This window comes from Oryctolagus cuniculus, chromosome 11, assembly GCF_964237555.1.
Source record: "Oryctolagus cuniculus chromosome 11, mOryCun1.1, whole genome shotgun sequence".
NCBI classification, from domain to species: Eukaryota; Metazoa; Chordata; class Mammalia; order Lagomorpha; family Leporidae; genus Oryctolagus; species Oryctolagus cuniculus.
In genome coordinates, this window is record NC_091442.1 from 60483428 (window position 1) to 60505501 (window position 22074).

The 22074-nt window shown below is 50.6% G+C and overlaps 1 protein-coding gene across 8 annotated transcripts in view; it reads left to right on the plus strand.

Moving 5' to 3' along the window:
- Positions 1 to 22074, plus strand: part of ATP23 (ATP23 metallopeptidase and ATP synthase assembly factor homolog) — a 36245-nt gene that overhangs the window by 6538 nt on the left and 7633 nt on the right. For 2 of the 8 annotated variants that reach the window (XM_070052526.1, XM_070052527.1), the window contains exons 1-4: positions 12941 to 13348; positions 14082 to 14159; positions 16806 to 16851; positions 18125 to 18206. In XM_070052526.1, coding sequence (XP_069908627.1) covers positions 13162 to 13348; positions 14082 to 14159; positions 16806 to 16851; positions 18125 to 18206 — 393 coding nt within the window. In that variant the 5' untranslated portion in view covers positions 12941 to 13161. Of the gene's footprint in view, positions 1 to 12939; positions 13349 to 13739; positions 13953 to 14081; positions 14160 to 16805; positions 16852 to 18124; positions 18207 to 22074 lie in introns of those variants that run through there. The other 6 variants (XM_070052531.1, XM_070052533.1, XM_070052530.1 and 3 more) reach the window with 6 other exon arrangements.

Genomic DNA, 22074 nt, shown 5'->3' on the forward strand with positions numbered 1-22074 from the left:
TTAGCTCATTGTCCTTACATATATATTTTTTTTGGACAGGCAGAGTGGATAGTGAGAGAGAGAGACTGAGAGAAAGATCTTCCTTTGCCGTTGGTTCACCCTCCAATGGCCGCCGCGGCCAGCGCGCTGCAGCCAGTGCACCACGCTGATCCAATGGCAGGAGCCAGGTACTTCTCCTGGTCTCCCATGGGGTGCAGGGCCCAAGCATTTGGGCCATCCTCCACTGCACTCCCGGGCCACAGCAGAGAGCTGGCCTGGAAGAGGGGCAACCGGGACAGAATCCGGCGCCCCGACCGGGACTAGAACCTGGTGTGCCGGCGCTGCAAGGCGGAGGATTAGCCTAGTGAGCCACGGCGCCGGCCTACCTATTTTTTTGAATTCATCTATTATTTATTGTTTGAAAGGTAGTGTGTCGGAGGGGCAGGAGAGAGAGAAAGAGAGAGAGAGAGAGAGAGAGAGAGAGAGAAAGGGAGAAAGGTCTTCCTTTTGCCGTTGGTTCACCCTCCAATGGCCACCACGGCTGGCGTGCTGAGGCCGGCGCACCCCGCTGATCCGATGGCAGGAGCCAGGTGCTTCTCCTGGTCTCCCATGGGGTGCAGGGCCCAAGTACTCGGGCCATCCTCCACTGCACTCCCGGGCCACAGCAGAGAGCTGGCCTGGAAGAGGGGCAACCGGGACAGAATCCGGCACCCTGACTGGAACTAGAACCCGGTGTGCCGGCGCCGCTAGGTGGAGGATTAGCCTAGTGAGCCGCGGCGCCGGCTAACACTCTCACTTTTTACATCCAGTCCATTTCTTCATTTATGAAAACATCTTAGTCCTTAATTTAAGCAACTGAGTTTGCAGTCTCTGGCCTATGTGACCACACAGTGTTAGTCATGGGAGAGACAGTGGAAGATCTGTTAGATCATGTCTCCTTCCTCCTTCTCTGTCCACCCTTGAAATGATGAGGAAATTAAGGGCCAGGAAATTATGCTACCTGATCAGTTTCATACAGCTAGTGTGTAACAGGATTCCATTATATGTTGTTAGACTTCTCCCTTCCCCTGGCAGAGTAAGTCCTCAATCTAGTCCAAATCTCCCACCCGGAACTCTCTCCCAGGATTTTCAGGTTTGTGATCTCTGTGCTTAAACTCAGCTTTATCAGGCATACCATGCCCTGAGGCTGAGACCTTTATTACATGAACTGTATCTTTAATGAAGTCATTTTTTAAAAAAAATTATTTATTTATTTGAAAGGCAGAGTTTCTAGAGAGAGAGAAGGGGAGGAGGGAAAGTGAGAGAGGTCACTTTTTTTGAGGTTTTAGATTATGATTTTTTAAAAAAAGATTTTATTTATTTATTTGAGAGGTAGAATTACAGACTGTGAGAGGGAGGGACAGAGAGAAAGGTCTTTCTTCCTCTGGTTCATTCCTCAAATGGCTGCAATGGCCGGAGCTGCGCCAATCTGAAGCCAGGAGCTTCTTCTGAGAGCTGGATTGGAAAAGGAGCAGCCAGGATACAAACCAGCGCCCTCCATATAGGATGCCGGCACTGCAGGTGGAGGATTAACCTTCTGCAATGCAGTGCTGGACCCGATTTATGATTCTTTAAGAACAATTTAGGGGCTGGCACTGTGGCATAGTGGGTAAAAGCTGCCACCTGCAGTGCGGGCATCCCACATGGGCGTCGGTTTGAGTCCCGGCTGCTCCACTTGTGATCCAGCTCTCTGCTATGGCCTGGGAAAGCAGTAGAAGATGGCCCAAGTCCTTGGGCCTCTGCACTCACGTGGGAGACCCAGAAGAAGCTCCTGGCTCCTGGCTTTGGATCGGCGCAGCTCCGGTGGTTGCGGCCAATCGGGGAGTGAACCACTGGATGGAGGACCTCTCTCTCTCTGTCTCTCTACCTCTCCTATCTCTGTGTAACTCTGACTTTCAAATAACTGACTTTTAAATCTTAGAAAAAAAAGAGAGAGAACAATTTAGGGGCAGGTGTTTAGGCTAGTGGTGAAGAGACTGGCACCCCACATTGGAGTGCTTGGTTTTGATTCCTGGCTCTGGCTCCGGACTCCAGCTTCCTGCCATGACAGACACTTGGAGGCAGCAGGTGATGGCTCAAGTTACTGTGTCCTTGCCACCAAGAGGGAGTCTTCTACTGCCTTCTTGAGATGACCCAGACAGAGTTCCAGGCTCCTGGCTTCTGCCTGGCCTAGAGCTGGCCATTGTGACAATCTGAGGAGTGAACCCATGGATGGAAGATCTCTCCGTCTATCCTTCTGTCTTTGCAACTCTGCCTTTCAATGAACATCTATATATACATACATACATACTTACACAATCTATATATACATATACACAGATACACAGATATCTATGCATACACACGTACGTGCACATCTATACATACATACACATATCTACACATATACACATATATGTGGGGAGCAACCCGGACTTAGACTGAGTTACTGGAATTGGGACTTATTCTATGCACCTGCTCTCCCACAATATGGCGCTGGGAGAGAAGAAAACAGCTTCCGCACAGCTGCCTCCAGTTCAACCAATAAACTGTAGGACTTGCTCCTGATTGGAGGAGAGCAGCGTACTCGGCGTGTGGGCAGCCGAGTTGGGATTGGCAGAGGAGGACTATAAAGGAGGAGAGAGACGGCATGCACCAGGAACATCTAAGGGGAACATCTAGCTGAAGGAACACCTGTGCAGCCCCCGAGAGAGCTGGCCGGTGGTGTGCCGCTCCCCTGCGGAAGTGGGGAATGTGGCCAGGGGGAACTGCCCTTCCACGGAGGTGGAAGGGACAGTAGCCAACCCGGGAAGAACCAGCAGCAAACCCGGGGAGGGCCGAGCAGACGAAAGAACAGCGCAGGGTCCTGTGTCGTTCCTCCACGAAGAGGGGGAGCGACACATATACACATATCTATATATACATACATATACATACACACATTTGAAAAACATCGTCTCCCTGTTCTTCTTGGACCCTGGCTCAGCCCTGGCTGCAGAGCTCTCTCTGCCCTCAAAACAAAAACGAGCCAGCTAAGCCAATGATTCTTGTATAAAAAACCAAACTTTTTTAGCCTGGCAATGTTGTAAAGTCCTTAAAAAAGTGTGCTCAGTCTCTGCAGGCTTCTTCACCAGTGCTCAACTGCATGCTTCTGACACTCCTGGGACTCCTGGCGCGTGCATCCCCACGCCTTCCCAGCCTTTTGGAATCCATTTTGTGCTGTTCTCTCCACCTGGAGTATCTTCCCCAATCTCTGCCTATAAAACTCTCATTGCCGGCATGTGGCAGAGCGGGCTAAGCCACCTCCTGCCGCGCGGGCATCCCACACTGGGACCTGTTGGAGTCCTAGCTGCTCTGCGTCTGAGCCAGTTCCCTGCTGCTGTGCCTGGGAAACAGCGGAGGGAGGCCCACGTGCTCGGGTCCCTGCATCCACATGGGGGACCTGGAAGAAGCTCCTGGCTACTACCTTCCGTCTGCTCTAGCCCCAGCTGTTGCATCCACTTAGGGAATGAACCAACGGATGGAAGATCTCGTTGTTTCTTTCTCTCTCTGTCTGTAACTCTGGTTTTCAAATAAATCTTAAAAAAAGCCCAACAACTGCTTTCATCCTTTAACTACTTGGATGCTATCTCTTCCATAAAGTACTTAGGAAGGTGGTTCGCATGGCACAGACTCTGCTTGACTCCTGGCTCCATCCCTCACCTACTATGTAACCTTGGACAATTTAATCTGCAAGCCTCAGTTTTCTCATCTGGAAAAGGGGGGTAGTATCTCAATTTATAAACGGCTGCTTTGAGAATTATAATGAACTAATGGATTAAAGAGTTTAGTATAGTGCAGGCAAAGTACACACAAAAAATGGCAGCCATAACTAGTACCTCATTAATTCAAAGTACTTCTGTATACTGCCAGATACTATTTTGATTTATAGTTATTCATATTGGTTATCTAGTAGTTATCATCCTAATTTCTATCTTACTGTATTTATCATATAGTGTAAGTGTGCTATATTATTATTGCTGTTATATAACAGATGAGGGCAGTGACGGTGTCTTACATGTGTTTATAATTCTCACAGTACTTAAGAGTTTGTAATTACTGAGTTAATGAATAAAAGGGCAAAATCTCTGAGATGTCTCTAATTTCTATAAAAACAGAATAAACACAATGGTAACAGCAGAGCATCATATTCTTCCCTTATAAGGATCTTGGGCAAACAATTTCACAGGCTTTTATAACAAAACTATGCTTCTTTTAAGCAACTTAAAAAGAAACAAAACCCACGCACCTGTGACACTTGTGCCTTCTGCTGTTTATTTGCTAGAAACCACAAAGCCCAATTGGCAGCGTCCCTCTAGCCATCACACAGTCCTGTTTGGTATGACTGCTTTGAGAGTGTTAACTACTCCTGGCTTTATTTTGTTTTCCAACTACATTTTGCCTCGGTCTTATCCAATCATCTTCTCCTGCTTCAGCATGTATCTTTCTCTGAGTATATACAATATTTTGTTACAGAGTGGGATCAATAAGTAGTCCACATCTACAAAGTACATTAAAAACAGTACTGCAATCTTTTTTTTTTAAATTCCTGCTTCATAGAGAGCCCATAGTCTACTTCAAGGCCACCAGGGGAGCACTTCTCTAACTTCCTACCCCACTTGTAAGCTTATCCACATCTTTAAAATAACAACATTTTGTTTGTTCTTACAACTTATATATTATGAAGACTATAGATGCTTTTAGTAGGATAGCTAAAAAACTACTGTGTAGTAAGAACCACTCCACACGCTGCTTTTACAATTCATTCTTTCTTTTTTTTTTCTTTTTTTTTTTTTTTTATCTTTTATTTAATGAGTATAAATTTCCAAAGTACGACTCATGGGTTACAATGGCTTTCCCCCCCATACCGTCCCTCCCACCCACCACCCTCCCCTTTCCCACTCCCTCTCCCCTTCCATTCACATCAAGATTCATTTTCGATTATCTTAACAATACATTTTACTGGCCGGCGCCGCGGCTCAATAGGCTAATCCTCCACCTAGCGGCTTGTAGTCCCGGTCGGTCTGGGCGCCGGATTCTGTCCCGGTTGCCCCTCTTCCAGGCCAGCTCTCTGCTGTGGCCCGGGAGTGCAGTGGAGGATGGCCCAAGTCCTTGGGCCCTGCACCCCATGGGAGACCAGGATAAGCACCTGGCTCCTGCCTTCGGATCAGTGCGGTGCGCCGGCCGCGGCGGCCATTGGAGGGTGAACCAACGGCAAAGGAAGACCTTTCCCTCTCTCTCTCACTGTCCACTCTGCCTGTCAAAAACAAAAAACAATGCATTTTATAAACTCTTTTCTTATCATTAAATAGCCTTCCACATCATCATTGTTAACAGTTCAGAGCAGCCCACTGATTGGGTACCAGGGCAGAAAATTAGATTGCAGGGCCAGCTTTACCCGCTACACCACAGCGCCAGCTGCAGTGCCAGCATCCCAAATGGGTGCTGGTTCGAGTTCCAGCTGCTCGACTTCTGATCCAGCTCTCTGCTATGATCTGGGAAAGCATTAGAAGATGGCCCAAGTCCTTGGCCCCTGCACCCACGTGGGAGACCGGAAGAAGCTCCTGGCTCCTGGCTTCGGATCGGCGCAGCTCCGGCCATTGTGGCCAATCAGGGAGAGAACCAGCAGATGGAAGACCTCTCTCTCTCTCTCTCTCTCTCTCTGTGTAACTCTGAATTTCAAATAAATCAATCTTAAAAAAAAAAAAAAAAAAGTCTGGTTCTTGCTGTCTCCCTTTGGCTACTCATCTTCTCTCTCTTCCTTTACAGCCAAACTTCTTGAAAGAACTGTCTTCGTCTGCTGTATCCACTTCACTTCTGCCTTCGCAACTCACTGCAAACAGATTTATATCATGGACTTCAGTACCTTTTTTTTGTTGCTAAGATTTTAGAATCAGAATGGTATTATGCACGAAAAAACAGGATACAAAGTGGCTTCCCCCAAATCAACTGGCTAAAAAAATGGATGCAGGGAAAAAGTAAGATAGGGAATATACAACATCTTAAGTGACTTCTGGGTAGCTGGATGAGTAATAAGTTTTATTCTTTAAAAAAAATTCCACAATTAAAAAAAAGCTTAGTTTCACATTGGAATCCGTTACAAAGAAACTCAGAAATTTTCAACTTACATTTTCTAAAAGGAGGCAAAAATCTAGAGAGGTGACAGTGAGTAGCCCCTGGACCACACTTCATTTCGCCCTAAGACGCCAAGGAAAAGAGTGCGGCCGAGATTTTTGAGTCTAGCGCTCCATCGGGGTGGGACAGTCTCCGCTAGGACCGCTTCGCTCAACTCCAAGACCTCGCAACGTCTCCGCCTCTCCCGCCAACCGCTGCAAACCGCAAATACCTGCCGCGAGCCTCCGGTTGTCCTGGGAACGGGACGCGAGCCCAAGCCCGCCTCGTCACTCCTCCCAGAAGGCTCCGCGCCGCCATTCGCTCACTTCCGGGTTCGGAGGCTCCGCCCCTTCCGCGGTGGGCGGCTCCGCGAGTCCTGGCCGCGGGGGCGTCACAGGCAGTGTGACGGCCGGGTTGTCTGCCGAACACTCAGAATGACTGGAAATAGGAGGAAAGGCTGTGCTGTGGCAGAATTTCTGGCCCTACTTAGACGTCATTGAAAACCTGAAAGTGCCTATGTTAATGGTTTAGTGATTCCACAGTTATATGTATTTCGAAACATGTTGTACACCATATATACGATTTTTACTTGCCAAATAAATATGTAGTATTAAATGTAAAAAAGAGGAACGGCTGTAAACAAAATTATGTGTAACTTCATTTGTTGTTTTGATGGATTTTTAAAAAAAGATTGTTTATTTGATAGGAACAGTTACAGGGAGTGAAGGAGAGACAGTTTCCATCTGCTGGTTCACTCAGTGGCCAGGGCTGGGCCAGGAACTCCATCCGGGTTTCCACGTGCAGGGGATTCTGATCATCTTCCGCTGCTTTCCCAGACGCGTTGGTAGGGAGCTGGCATGGGAAGTAGAGCAGCTGGGGCTTGAATGGGGGCCCATACGGGATGCTGGTGTCTCAAGTGGCAGCTTGACCCGCTGTGCCACAACGCTGGCCCACTGTGATGGATTTACACAGCTTGAAAAACCTTATTGGGGCTGGTGCCGTGGCCTAGCGGGTAAAGCCGCCACCTGCAATGCCAGCATCCCATATAGGCTCCACTGAAGTCCCAGCTGCTCCACTTCCAATGCAGCTCTCTGCTACGGCCTGGGAAAGCAGCTGAACATAGCCCAAGTGTTTGAGCCCCTGCACCTGCTTGGAAGACCTGGAGGAAGCTCCTGGCTCCTGGCTCCTGGCTTCTGATCAGTGCAACTCCAGCCATTGTGACCATTTGGGGAGTGAACCAGCAGATGGAAGACCTCTCTCTCTCTGCCTCTCAGTAACTCTGCCTTTCAAATAAATAAATAAATCTTTTAAAAAACATATTTACTATTTAAAAAAAAAACAGTATTTTTGCTTTAGAAGATAAAGGCAAGCAAAAATAAAACCGCATAAAACCTACAAACCCCATTCACCCAACCACTTCCCATGATGGAGCAGTGTTCTAGATCCTTTTTTTTTTTTTTTTAAATGTATTTATTTATTTGAAAGAGTTACAGAGGGGCCTGAGAGAGAGAGAGAGAGAGAGAGAGAGAGAGAGGTCTTCTATCCAATGGTTCACTCCCGAGTTGGCTGAAACGGCCAGAGCTGCGTCAATCTGAAGCCAGGAGCCAGGAGCTTCTTCTGGGTCTCCCACATGGGTGCGGAGGCCCAAGGACTTGGGCCATCTTTTACTGCTTTCCCAGGCCATAGCAGAGAGCTGGATCGGAAGTGCAGAAGCCAGGACTCAAACCAGTGCCAATATGGGATGCCGGTGCTGCAGGCGGCGGCTTTACCTGCTATGCCACAGCACTGGCCCCTGTTCCAGATCCTTTGTATGCAGATAGTAAATAAAATTTCAAAATGGAATAACATTTATATGTGGTGTTTTGATGAACACATCAAACATATTTCATTTGAAAATAACACAGGGTAGGTGTTTGGCTCAGTGGTTAAGATATCACTTGGGAGGCTTGTATACCATATGGGAGTACCTAGGTTTGGGTCCCAGCTCTGCTTCCGTTTCAACTTCCAGTTAGGGTTATGGTTTTGGTACTGGGTCCCTGCCACCCATGCGGGAGGCCCAGAATGAGTTCCAGGTTACTGACTTCCATCTGGCCCAGCCCTGGCTGTTGCAGGCATTTGAGGAGTGAATCAGTGGATGCTTGATCTCTTTGTGTCTCTCTTTGAAATAAATAAGTAAACATTAAAAAAAGACACTCAGCAGGAGATGGGAGGAGTGTGAGTGGGAGGGAAAATAAAAAAAATACACAATTACTCTTAGGTGTTTAATTAATGCTATAACTAGTACTCAAATAGTATTTTACACTTTGTGTTTCTGTGTGGGTGCAAACTGGAAATCTTTACTTAATATATGCTAAATTGATCTTCTGTATATAAAGATAATTGAAAATTAATCTTGATGTGAATGGAAGGGGAGAGGGAGTGGGAGAGGGGAGTGTTGTGGGTGGGAGGGAAGTTATGGGGGGGAAGCTATTGTAATCCAAAAGCTGTACTTTGGAAATTTATGTTCATTAAATAAAAAACAAACAAACAAACAAACAAACAAAAAACAAAAAAAAGACACTCAACATCATTGTATGCGTTCCATTATGCCTCTTGTTGGAATTTAAATTGCAATGGAGAAATGATAAGTTAGTTTTAAAGATTTATTAATGATGCAGGCACTGCAGGTGGTGGCTTTACTTGCTACACCACAGTGCCAGCTGGGAAATGAGAGTTCTTATAGCTAAATCTCTACCCATGCTTTCATTCCTTTGGAATTATTTTTCTCTTTTAAACTTATATGTGTCTATGCTTTATTTCTCCCCTCGTGCCATCTAATTTCTACTCTTACGTCTTTATACTGTATGTGATACAACTTACACACCTGACATCCAAAGCCCCACTAATTTAAAAAAAGACCCTTATTTGAAAGGTAGAATGATAGAGATCAAGAGATTTTCTATTTTCTGGTACTTCCCAGATACTTTCTTTCTTTCTTTTTTTAAAGATTTGTTTACTTGAAAGGCAGAGGCAGAGACAGAGAGAGAGGTCTTCCATCTACTGGTTCATTCCCCAAATTGCCAAATGGCTGAAGCTGGGCCTATCTGAAGCCAGGGGCCAGGAGCTTCTTCCGGTCTCCCACACAGGTACAGGGGCCTAAGGACTTGGGCCATCTCTCACTGCTTTCCCAGGCCATAGCAAGAGCTGGATCAGAAGTGGAGCAGCCGGGACTCAAAGTGGTGCCCATATAGGATGCTGGCACCACAGGTGGCAACTTTACCCACTACATCACAGCACCGCCTTCCCTACCCCAATACTTTCAATAACTGTGATAGCCTCAAGCCAGGAGCCAGGAACTCCAGTCAGGTCTCCCATATGGGTGGCAAGGAGCCATAGACTATCATCTACTGCCTCTCAGGTGCACTGGCAAGGGAGCTGGATTGGAGGCAGAGGAGCCAGGACCTGAGCCAAATACACTGAGATGCATCCCAACCACACAGTGGCTTAACTTGCTGTACCACTTGTGTGTCTTTCTAATTATAAAGGTAATACTTGTTTATTGTGGAACACTAGATTACAGGAGAATATAATAAAAACATTCCGGCTGGCGCTGTGGCTCACTAGGCTAATCCTCCGCCTGCGGCACCAACACCCAGGGTTTTAGTCCCGGTTGGGGCGCCGGATTCTGTCCCGGTTGCTCCTCTTCCAGGCCAGCTCTCTGCTGTGGCCCAGGAGTGCAGTGGAGGATGGCCCAAGTGCTTGGGCCCTGCACCTGCAATGGGAGACTAGGAGAAGCACCTGGCTCCTGGCTTTGGATCAGTGCAGTGGGCCAGCTGTAGCGGCCATTTGGGGGGTGAACCAACGGAAGGAAGACCTTTTTCCCTGTCTCTCTCTCTAACTGTCCACTCTGCCTGTCAAAAAAAAAAAAATTTCCAATACCTAGACAACCACTGATATTTTGATTTAATTTTTTCTCTGTTTTTGGTCAGAATTGAAAAGGTATTTGCTAATTTGGTAGGGAAATACTGCAGCTCTTAATTTACACTTTTTAAATTTTTTTGCTTATTCAGGTCGCTGAATGATATTTCAAGTAGTATATCTAGTGGTTTCTAGATTATAGTCTGTTTCAGGCCCCATCTTCTCTATTTAAACAGTCTTCTTTCAGTGTTTCATAGTAATCCTACTAAACTGTAATTGTTTATAATATGTGTATATTTTAGCTCTTTAATCAGATTGAAAACTAGTTGCATAATCCTAGGTAAGTGTTTAATTTTGCTGAGTCCACTTTCCTTATTTGCTAATTGGGGATAATATTTACTTTTCAGGGTTGCAGTGAGAATTAGAAATAAAGTATCCAAGGTGAACTCAGTAAAAGTAGCTACTTTTTTTTTTTTTGGGGTCACAGCTTTAGCAGACTATATATACAGTAGGTATTATGTTTTTATATTTCAACTGAATGAATAAACTCAGCACCCCATCCTATCTAGATTCTTAAAGAAATTACTTATTTGAAAGGCTAAATGACAGAGGAGAGAGAGATCTTACATTCACTGGTTCATTCCTCAAATGGTCCCAACAGCCAGGTCTGAGCCAGACCAAAGCCAGGAGCCAGGACCTGTCTGGTCTCCCACACGGGTGGCAGGGGCTCTAGAACTTGGCCATCTTCTGCTGCCTTCCCAGGTGCATTAGCAGGAAGCTAAATTGAAAGTGGGGAACTGAAACTGGTGTTCCAATATTGGATGTCGGCATTGCAAGCCGAGGATTAACCCACTGAGGCACAACGCCTGCTCCCCATCCAGATTTACTGAGCATGAGTGACACATAAGGCATTGTTCACAATCCTCAAGACTCTCTGTATCTAAATCATGAGATGTTTTCTACCTAAGACACGTGCTGTTTGCAGCGCCAGCGATTCTCTCCTGCATCTTTACTTCTTCTCCAGCACCCTGCCAGGTGCCAAATAAACGTGTAGGCTGAGCAGAATAATTTAGTGGGGAAAGAGAAATGCACAGATTAGCTAAAAACTGGCAGGCTGCGGTGAAAGCAATGAGGTTCCAGATATTTACTACATGGGGAATCAGGAGACACTAATTTCGACTAAGGTATCTGGGAATGCCCGTGGAGTGGGTGGATTTGACCTGGATCTCAATCCAGGGGACTAAGGAAAGGAATTTAAAGATGGAAATAATAGTAGGTTAAGACTTGGAGAAGTACACAGGGTATGCTTTTTTTTTTTTTTTTTTTTTTTTTTTTTTTTAATTTTGACAGGCAGAGTTAGACGGTGAGAGAGAGACACACACACACACACAGAGGTCCTCCATCCGTTGGTTCACTCCCCTAATGGCTGCCACGGCCGGCGCTGCGCCGCTCCGAAGCCAGGAGCCGGGTACTTCCTCCCGGTCTTCCATGCGGGTGCAGGGCCCAAGCACTTGGGCCATCGTCCACTGCCTTCCCGGGCCACAGCAGAGAGCTGGACTGGAAGAGGAGCAACCGGGACTAGAACCCGGGTGGATTAGTCAAGTGAGCCGCGGCGCCGGCCACAGGGTATGCTTTGCTACCAGAATTATCTGGTGGTGGAACAAGAGTAGGGTGGGCAACTCCCTGACAATGGGCCTGGGAAAGCAGTGGAAGATGGTCATGTGGGAGACCCCTAGAGGCCCTGGCCTGGCCTGGCCCCAGCCGTTGTAGCCATCTGGGGAGCGAACCAGCAGACTTCTAACTCTGCCTTCCAAATAAACAAATAATAAAAAAAAAGGGCGGGCAAAAACCAGTTTGAGGGTTTTGCTGTGCTCATTTGTTATAAACGTAGTTTTCAAGCCTTTCTGAAAAGCACTTTCCGTTCTGGGGCATCCTCAGGTAGAGGGGATCAGAGGGCCAGCAGGGGAGAGAGGTGGGCAGGGAGTGTTTTAGGAGGATCCCCTTCAGCCAGACAGGCGCCTGAGTGGTCTGTACGGGCCAGGACGTGAGGAAGGCGAGTCCGCGAGGAGATGGGGCAGCCTTAACAGCTCAGCAAGCCGCCGTGGACAGGAACGGTCACCCACGCCGAGGGCCGGTGCCAAAGACCACGGCAGCCCGGATGCGGCCTGGGAGGGCTCTCGGCCGCCCCAGCGGCAGCTGGGAGTCCCCGCCTGGGTCCCGGGGACCCCTCTGCTTCCGCATCTTTCGCCTACTCCTGCCCAGCCCCGCGGCTCCCGCCGGTCCCGCGTCTCTCACCCCGCCCCACGTCTTTCGCCCCGCCCCACCCCACGTCTCTCGCCCTGCCCCGCCCCGAGACTCCTTCGCTCCGCCCCCGTCTGTAGCCCCGCCTCAAGTCTCCCGCCCCTCCCTCCCCACGCCTCTCACCCCGCCCCGACTCACGCCTCTCACCCTTCCCCACATCTCTCGCCCCGCCCCACGTCTCTCGTCCCGCCCCGCCCCGAGGCCCTCCTTTCCGTCTTCTCGCTCCGCCCCCGTCTGTAGCCCCGCCTCAAGTCTCCCGCCCCGCCCGCCCCAAGTCTCTCACCCCTCCCCACACCTCTCGCCCCGCCCCGCCTCATGTCTGTAGCCCCGCCCCGCCCCGCCCCGAGGCCCTCCTTTCCGTCTTCTCGCTCCGCCCCCGTCTGTAGCCCCGCCTCACGTCTCCCGCCCCGCCCCGCCCCAAGTCTCTCGCCCCGCCTCACTCCTCTCGCCCCGCCCCGCCTCACGTCTCTCGCCCCGCCCCACCCCGATGCCCTCCTTTCCGTCTTCTCGCTCCGCCCCCGGTCTGTAGCCCCGCCTCACGTCTGTAGCCCCGCCCCACCCCGAGGCCCTCCTTTCAGCTCCTCTCGCTCCGCCCCCGTCTGTAGCACCGCCTCACGCCTCTCGCCGCGCCCCGCCCGGTGTTTCCCTAGACCGGCTCAGCGGACCCTATGTCCGGCGTTCTCAGCCCAGCCTGGGGGCTGCGCTGCGGAGGGGGAGGTCTTAGGTAGTTGGGTAAGCGGGAGCGAGGTTAGCTTTCCCTCTCACGGCGGGCCGCCGGAGCTGGAGGGAGCGGCGGCGAGGTGTGCGGGCGCCATGGCTGGGGCTCCGGACGAGCGCGAGCCAGGCCCCGCGGCGGGCGAGCCGGTGCAGCAGCCACATGTCGCGGGCCGGGTCTTCCCGGAGCGACCGCCCGAAGGGAAGCCCCAGCACCGGTTCCTGTCCGGCTTCTTAAGCAACAACCAGAAGTGCCAGCTCATGCTCCTGAGGACGCTGGAGAAGAGTAGGAGCCGTGACCCGGAGCTGGGGGTCGGCGGGCTGGTGGGCGAGTGAGGGCCTGGGCACCTCTCGGTTCAGCCGCAGGTGCTGCAGGGGCGGGGTGCAGGCACCTCCCTGCAGGCTGGGAGATCGGGTGGAGCCTGGGCCTTAGCTTTCCCGTTAGAATTTGGCGCTGAGGCTTCTCTGAGCGCTTGTGTTTGCTTGTGGGGTGAGCCAGGAGTCGGGCTAGGAGTTGGCCCCTGTTTGGCCGCACTCCCTGGTCTGCCTCGGATTTCTTACGTAAGTCGTGCAGCAGCACCGACTTGGGGAGGGTGACGGTGAGGCAGGGTTTTAGGGAGCCACGCCTACTGCTGGCGGCGCCAAGACGAGGGTTTTTTGCAAACCTACCCTTGCAGGTATGGGTTTTCCAGTGTAGAGATCCCTGAAATACACTCTCTGAAACTGTGTGTGCATTTTTCTGGGGAGCGAGTTTATAGCTTCATCCTATCCTCAAAGAGGCCCATGACCCCCCAAAGTTAAGAACCACATAGCCACGGGTTGAAGAGGGTCAGCAGTAGCCAGTGGCCGTTTTCTGCCTAGCCTCTGGTCCTGGGGGCATTGCACTAGAGGTTTGTAACTTCTTTACTTTGGCGTAGACTTCCCAAGTTTACTTCCGATACGTTTAGAAATTCAAAGCCCTAAATGTACGTGCCCTAAAGCACGGGTACTGTGTCATAGCTGGCCCGTGGTTCCTGCAGGAGTCTACCAGGAACAGATTTTGCGACCTTCTTGGGATCACCGGTACTTAGGGGCTGAACAGAGGTGGGAAGAAGCAGGTGCGGAGCTGAATCGGGTGCAGAGAACGCGGGCTGCGGAACTGGGCTCGGCGTGGCCTCTGTTCCCTTCAGAGTTGTGAGGACAGACATTGTGAACGGGAAGTGCCAGCCTGCTGGGGCTAAAGAGAAGATGGCTGTGCTTGTGGCAGAGGGGTCCCGCTGTGGAGGACCCGTAGAGGTGGGGGTGAGGGTGGGGGTGCGTAACAAGAGCCCCCATAGGAATCGGGGGGCCTCTGCCTTCCAGAGGGAGGGGCTGCTGCGTGTATTAAAGCATCAACCTGCAGCTTTAAATTCTGTCCCGGTGGGTGGGTGACGGGAGTGGCAAGCCTTTGCTGCTGCTTCTTCTTCTTCTTCTTTTTTTTTTTTTTGACAGGCAGAGTGGATAGTGAGAGAGAGAGAGAGAGAGAAAGGTCTTCCTTTGCCGTTGGTTCACCCTCCAATGGCCACCGCGGCCGGCGCACCTCACTGATCCGATGGCAGGAGCCAGGTGCTTCTCCTGGTCTCCCATGGGGTGCAGGGCCCAAGCACTTGGGCCATCCTCCACTGCACTCCCTGGCCATAGCAGAGAGCTGGCCTGGAAGAGGGGCAACTGGGACAGAATCCGGCGCCCCGACCGGGACTAGAACCCCGTGTGCTGGCGCCGCTAGGCAGAGGATTAGCGTAGTGAGCCGCGGCGCCGGCTGCCTTTGCTTCTTTTTCTTCATGACAGATCCATTCTAACATCAATTAAAAAACAAAAGAAGGCCGGCGCCCTGGCTCACTAGGCTAATCCTCTGCTTTGCGGCGCCGGCACACCGGGTTCTAGTCCCGGTCGGGGCGCCGGATTCTGTCCCGGTTGCCCCTCTTCCAGGCCAGCTCTCTGCTGTGGCCCACAAAGGCAGTGGAGGATGGCCCAAGTGCTTGGGCCCTGCACCCCATGGGAGACCAGGAGAAGCACCTGGCTCCTGCCATCGGATCAGCGCGGTGCGCCAGCCGCAGCACGCCGGCCGCGGCGGCCATTGGAGGGTGAACCAACGGCAAAGGAAGACCTTTCTCTCTGTCTCTCTCTCTCACTGTCCACTCTGCCTGTCCAAAAAAAAAAAAAAAAAAAAAAAGAACAAAAGAAAACAAAAACATCCATCCTAGATGCTGTGGCTGGTCCTTGTTTTTTTTTTTTTTTAAGATTTATTTGAAAGGTGGAGTGATGGAGACACACACACACACACACACACACACATCTTCCATCCACTGATTCTTTCTCCAAATGGCCACAATGGCCAGGGCTGGGTCAGTCTTAAACTAGGAGCCAGGAGCCTCATCCAAGTCTCCCACTTGGGTGGCGGGGGCCCAAGTACTTGGGTCATTCTGCACAGCTTCCCCAGGCCATCAGCTGAGAGCTGGATTGGCAGCAGAGCACCCTGGACTCTAACTGTGCTCTGAATTGGGATGCTGGTGTCTCGGGCTACAGCTTCACCTGCTGCTCCACAGCACCAGCCCTGGTGTTTATTTCATTAAAGACTTGCTGTGATGTTAAGTTCAACTTCTCTTTTCATGTCCATTTTTTTTTTTGACAGGCAGAGTGGACAGTGAGAGAGAGAGACAGAGAGAAAGGTCTTCCTTTGCCGTTGGTTCACCCTACAATGGCCGCCGCGGCTGGCGTGCTGCAGCCGGCGCACCGCGCTGATCCGATGGCAGGAGCCAGGAGCCAGGTGCTTTTCCTGGTCTCCCAAGGGGTGCAGGGCCCAAGCACCTGGGCCATCCTCCACTGCCTTTGTGGGCCACAGCAGAGAGCTGGCCTGGAAGAGGGGCAACCGGGACAGAATCCGGCGCCCCGACCGGGACTAGAACCCGGTGTGCCGGCGCCGCTAGGCAGAGGATTAGCCTAGTGAGCCGCGGCGCCGGCCTTCATGTCCATTTTTATCAATTTAAAAAATTTATTTTTTTGAAAGGCAGAAAGATATTGATTTTTTTAAAAAGATTTATTTGAAAGGCAGTGAGAGAGAGAGAGAGAGAGATCGTCTATCCATTGGTCTATCTACTGGTTCACTCTCCAAATAGCCACAATGGCCAGGGCTGGGCCAGGCTAAAGCCAGGCGCCTAGGACTCCATCCTGGTCTCCCACAGGGTGACAGCTTTAGCAATTGGGCCAAGCACTTGGACCGTCCTTTCTCTGCCTTCCCGGTCACATTAGCAGGGAGTTGGATTGGAAGAGGAACAGATGCTGGCATTGCTGGCAGTGACTTAACCCGCTGTGCCACAAAGCTGGCCCTGAAAGACTGATCCTCCATCTGCATCTGCTGGTTCCTTCCCGACAGCAGTTGGAGCTGGGTCAGGTCTGAGCCAGGAGCCCGGAACTCAATCCAGTTCTCCCACATGTATGACAGGGACCCAAGTACTTGAGCCATCACTTCACACTTCCTGGGATGTGCATTAACAGGAAGCTGGATTTGGAAGGAAAGAAACTGGGACTCTGACTCAGGCAGTTTGGCATGGGGTGCCGGTGTCGTAAGCAGTGTCTTAACCACTATGCGAACCCCTGCCTGCCCTCACTTTCACCAGCTTTAAGATAGCATTGCAGTGTGTTACTATGATCTCTGAGTTCCTCTTTTCAGATACCGCTGTTTAGAGAAGTTGGTAACATATCTAATGAACTCCATCTCTTTTTAGATCCTTATGTCAAACTGCTGCTTGATGCGATGAAGCACTCTGGTTGGTAAGTAAAACTTTTTGAAGTGCTGCTTTATCTTCTGTCTGCTAAAAACAAACAAACAAAGCCCCGACCAGACTGCTTAAGACTTCTCACCTCAGGCCAGGAGCCTTTGCTGTGGTGTTGATGGTGAGCAGCTGTTCTCTTCTCTATGGCCGTCTCCTGCCCTGCCTCAGTGTCTGCCTCTGTCATTCTCCTTGGGTATTTAGTAAACACAAAACCCTGAGTCTTCCTTGTAAATAATTGCCAAACCTGGCCTTTGCATCACACCACTGGAACCTGGCCTGGGAGAGTCTTCCAGATGTGAACTTGAAGGGAGAGCACTTCTTTTTTAATGTTTCTTCAAACATTTTTAAAAAATATATATTATTGGGGCTGGTACTGTGGTGCGGCAGGTTAAGCTGCCATCTGCAGGGCCAGCATCCCATGTAGGTGTTGGTTCAAGTCCTGCCTGCCTTGCTCCCTGTTAATGCACCTGGGAAAGCAGTGGAGGACGGTCCAAGTGCTTGGGCCCCTGCACCCAAATGGGAGACCTGGAGGAAGCTCCTGACTCCTGGCTTCAGCCTGGCCTAGTCCCAGCTGTTACAGCTATTTAGGGAGTGAACCATGTTATGGAAGATCTTTCTCTGTGCCTCTCATGTCTCTTTCTCTCTCACTCTCACTCTGACTTTCAAATAAATAAATCAATTCTTAATGTATTTTATTATTTTATTTAATCTAGTCAGAAAGAGCAAGAGTAAGTGAGGAGAGCACGAGAGAGATCTCTCTTCCACTGGTTTACTCCGCAAATGCCTGCAGCACCCAGGGCTGGGCCAGGCTGAGCCAGGAGCCAGGGACCCAATCCAGGGACTCAGACACTGGAGCCGTCACCTCTGCCCATAGTGTGCACATCAGCTGGAAGCAGGAATGGAGAGTAGAGTCAGAACTTGAGCTCGGATAGGGGAGGTGGGCTCCCCGAGCAGCTGCTGCACCCAGCACCCACCCTGGGCCGTCTCTTAATGTTCCGGTGCAAGTGTGGGAACTCCAGCGTATTCCCGGTGTGAGCTTCATCAGTTGACCAGTTGCTCTATGGAATCCTGGACGATTTGAACGAGGATAGATTTAGCAGAGACACGCTCGGTATTTTAGAGATGAGAAAACCAAGTTCTGAAGGTGTTCGGTTGCCTCCCCGGGGTTGTGTGTGTGGGTGGTGGCGGTCCCTGACTGCTGGCCGCAGGCTGCTTCCCTCTCTTACATGCTGGTTCTGGACACTGTCTCTGTCATCTAATCTTGCTTCCAGCGCTGTTAACACAGACAGACACTTTTCTTGTGAAGACTGTCACGGACACGTCAGTGGGGGCTTCGATGCTTCAACATCTCAGGTAGGTGTTCCCAGAAATCCTCCTCTTCCCTTTGGTCCTCCTGCTGTTTGCCTGCCACGTGCTGGGCGTTTTGTAGGCTACCGTGGTGGACGCTGTGTTGAACTCAGAAAAGGTCCTTACTCGTCAGGCGCCCACAGCCAGGCAGGGGAGATAAGTCACAGACAACAGTTGCAGACCTCGAGGCTGGCTGTTGTAGATGGGCTCTGATGCCTCCGCGGAACAGTGCTGTGAGGGATGGGAAGACGCCAGCAGCTTCAGCCGAGGGCAGGGCAGACAGGCTGCTGCCCACAGTGGGGGTGGCCTGAGCAGAAGTGTGTGGGCAAATCACCAGGCGTGTGTGGGGAAAGGCAGCGGCCTAGTGTGTCCGGAGGGCGGAAGTGCTCAGGGGATGTAACAGGCAGCTTTTGTCGCAGAACACCTGAGGGAAGCCGCTGAAGGAGAAAAGAGGTTTATTTTGGCTCGTGGTTTTGGAGATTGTCAGCTCCAGGTTGGACAGGCCCCACTGGTTCAGCCGTCTGGGGAGGCTGGGGTATGGCCGTGACGCAGCGTGAGGTTTCGGTGCAATCACAGGATGAGCCAGGAAGCAGAGAGGATGGCTGGGCGCGACCTGGGCTTACCTAACCACCCGTCCCGGGAGAACTGCCTCCGAGGGCGCTCCCGGTGCCGTGGAGACCTCTCTGAGCCCACCTCCCAGACACCGTTATCAGACTCAGTTTTTCAACTTTTAGTGACTTATGCTGTAAAGAGTTTTAAATGTCTGGAATGAGTTCAGGAGCATTTAAATCGGATCAGGGAAAAGGGAAATAGGGTTGGAAAGAAAGGCAGGCAGTAGGGTGGGAGGCTTTACATGCTAAGCAAAGGGGTTTCCCCTTTACGTGAGAAGTGATACTGCCCATGAAAACTTCTGACTGGCTGGCGCTGCGGCTCAGTAGGCTAATCCTCCGCCTTGCGGCGCCGGCACACCGGGCTCTAGTCCTGGTCGGGGCGCCGGATTCTGTCCCAGTTGCCCCTCTTCCAGGCCAGCTCTCTGCTGTGGCCCGGGAGTGCAGTGGAGGATGGCCCAAGTGCTTGGGCCCTGCACCCCATGGGAGACCAGGAGAAGCACCTGGCTCTTGCCATCGGATCAGCGCGGTGCGCCGGCCGCAATGCGCCGGCCGCGGTGGCCATTGGAGGGTGAACCAACGGCAAAGGAAGACCTTTCTCTCTGTCTCTCTCTCACTGTCCACTCTGCCTGTCAAAAAATAAATAAATAAATAAAAAAACCCTTCTGACTAGGGGAGTGAGTTTCCTCATCTGGAAAACATGGGCAGTCATTGTGTCTTGTCTTCTAGAATGGTCCTGAGGATTAAATGAGATCTGTCTTGTAAACTTGCTTCTTATATTGCCTGGCTTGTAGTGAGCATTCAGTGAGTTTTGTTATGTGCTTTAAGTCATTGGGAGATTGTGATAGAGCCCTGGACGTGACAGATGGATTATGGCACCTGATGAGCGTAGACGCAGGTGTCCCAACTTGAATCCGTAGCTGTTCCCTGCTGGAGACTTGTATGTGTTTTGGTTCTTCGTTATGGTTCTGCAGTAGTAATGGGAGAAGGTACAAGCGTGAGAAGCCTGGGTTTTGGAATCAGATACACTTGAGTTCCAATCCCAGTTCCCTGCATATTAGCCATAGGGCTTGGGCAAGTTGTTTTCCTTAGTCTCCTCATTTGTAAATCGATAATCGCAATTCCCATAGCTCTCAAAGGCGCCCTTGGTAAGTTCACCCCTGCTCTGTCTCCCTGGGCTACAGGGAGTTGACATTTTGAACTTTCATCTGGATTCTTAGCAGTGTTGAATGTAATTGGGCACACTCTCCTTTTACTTTTTTTAATTAAAATGTTAATTATGAAGTACCTCATTCGTACATGAGTATCCAACCTGTGTGTTCATGTTCAGTAATGATAGTGAACGCCTGTGTAATGGCCACCCACTTCTGAAAATGGAAAACTGCCAGGGCCTTAGAGCCTGTGAGCTCCTCCGGAACCCGTCCTCTGCCGCCCTCTCCTGGCTGTACTGATAATCGCACTTTGCTCCTCTGAATGACTTCAGCACTTGGATGTCCTTCCAGTGGAGTGTTATGCTGCCTGCTTTTGATCTTTCCACACGGGGTGTGCTGGTTCTGTGTAATGCTTGGCGCTTCTGTAACCTAAGTCTTCTGATCAGCAGTATTTTTTTTTTTTTAATTTTTATTTGACAGGTAGAGTTACACACAGTAAGAGAGAGAGAGAGACAGAGAGAAAGGTCTTATTTCTGTTGGTTCACTCCCCACATGGCTGCTACGGCTGCCGTGCTGCGCTGATCCGAAGCCAGGAGCCAGGTGCTTCCTCCTGGTCTACCACGCGGGTGTAGGGCTCAAGCACTTGGGCCTTCCCAGGCCACAGCAGAAAGCTGGACTGGAAGAGGGGCAGCCGGGACTAGAACCCGGCACCCATATGGGATTCTGGTGCCGCAGGTGGAGGATTAGCCAAGTGAGCCACGGCGCCGGCCCCTGATCAGCAGTATTTTGAGATCCTCCCATGTTGTGTGCCTCTCTGGCTTGTTTAGTTCACTGGTGTTTAGTGTGTTTTTATTCCAGCTTCTCTAATGTTGATTGCTTGCACCTTTGTTATTGTGAACAGTGCTGCTGTACGTATTCTTGACTTTTTCTTAGTCTACACTTGTGAGAGTTTCTCTGTGGTGTCTGGCTAGGCGCAGAATCACTGGGTCGCACAGAGCGCGTATACTTGATTTTGGTAACGGCAGACGCTACCTGCACGTGGTTTCCAGGGCACAGCGACTTCTGGTTGCTGCTTTGCTAGCTTCCCTCACTCTGCCAGCTCTTGTGTTTTGAAGTCCCTTAATCTTTAGATGCCCTTCCTTTTTCACTTGTCACTCTGCCAAAGGATCGCGCTGATTTTTCTCCAGGCCGGCACTCTCGTTTGAACTCCACATCCGTATATCCAAGTACCCAGTAGCACCTTTACTTGAATGTCTTAAAGGCACCTTCAATCTGATTTGTCCAAGTGCAGATGAATGATTTTTTACCCTCCCCTCTCCCCATTCACTGGTCTTTTAGTTTTGTGTGTCTCAGTAGGTGGTGCCACCATTCCTCCTGTTTCCCAGGCCAGCAATTTTCAGACCATCCTTGATATCTTGGTTCCTTCCCCAAATTCTATTGCCAAATTTTTGTCCGATTTTATCTTTAAATCCGTCTTTTAGCTCCCAGCATTCTAGTGCAGGTGCCATCGTCTCCTCCTGGAATACTTCCTTAGCCTTCAGCTAGTCTGTCTGCATCCAGTCCTGCTGCTCCTCTCCTGCCCGTTCTTCGAGCTATAGTTAAAAGGATAAAAATAAAGCAAAAATATTCCTTTTTTTAAAAAAAGATTTATTTATTTGAAAGGCAGAGAGAGAGAGAGGTCTTCCATCCACTGGTTCACTCCCCAAATAGCCACAATGGCTGGCGCTGGGCCGATCTGAAGCCAGGAGTCAGGAGCTTCATCCAGGTCTCCAACGTGGGTACAGGGACCCAAGGACTTGGGCCATCCTCTGCTGCTTTTCCAGGCCACAGCAGAGAGCTGGATTGGAAGTGGAGCAGCCAGGACTCGAACCGGTGCCCATATGGGATGCCAGCACTGCAGGCAGCAGCTTTATCCACTACGCCACAGTGCCAGCCCCAGTAATTGGGTTCTTGCCACCCATGTGGGAGACCTAAGCTGAGTTCTCAGCTCCCAGCTTCTGCCTCCCTGGCTGTTGTGGGCATCCAGGGAGTGAACCAGTGGAGGGAGCTCTCTGTCTCTCTGCTTCTCAAAGAAAAACAAAACAGCATTCCTGCAACACAGAACATTTTCTTCCT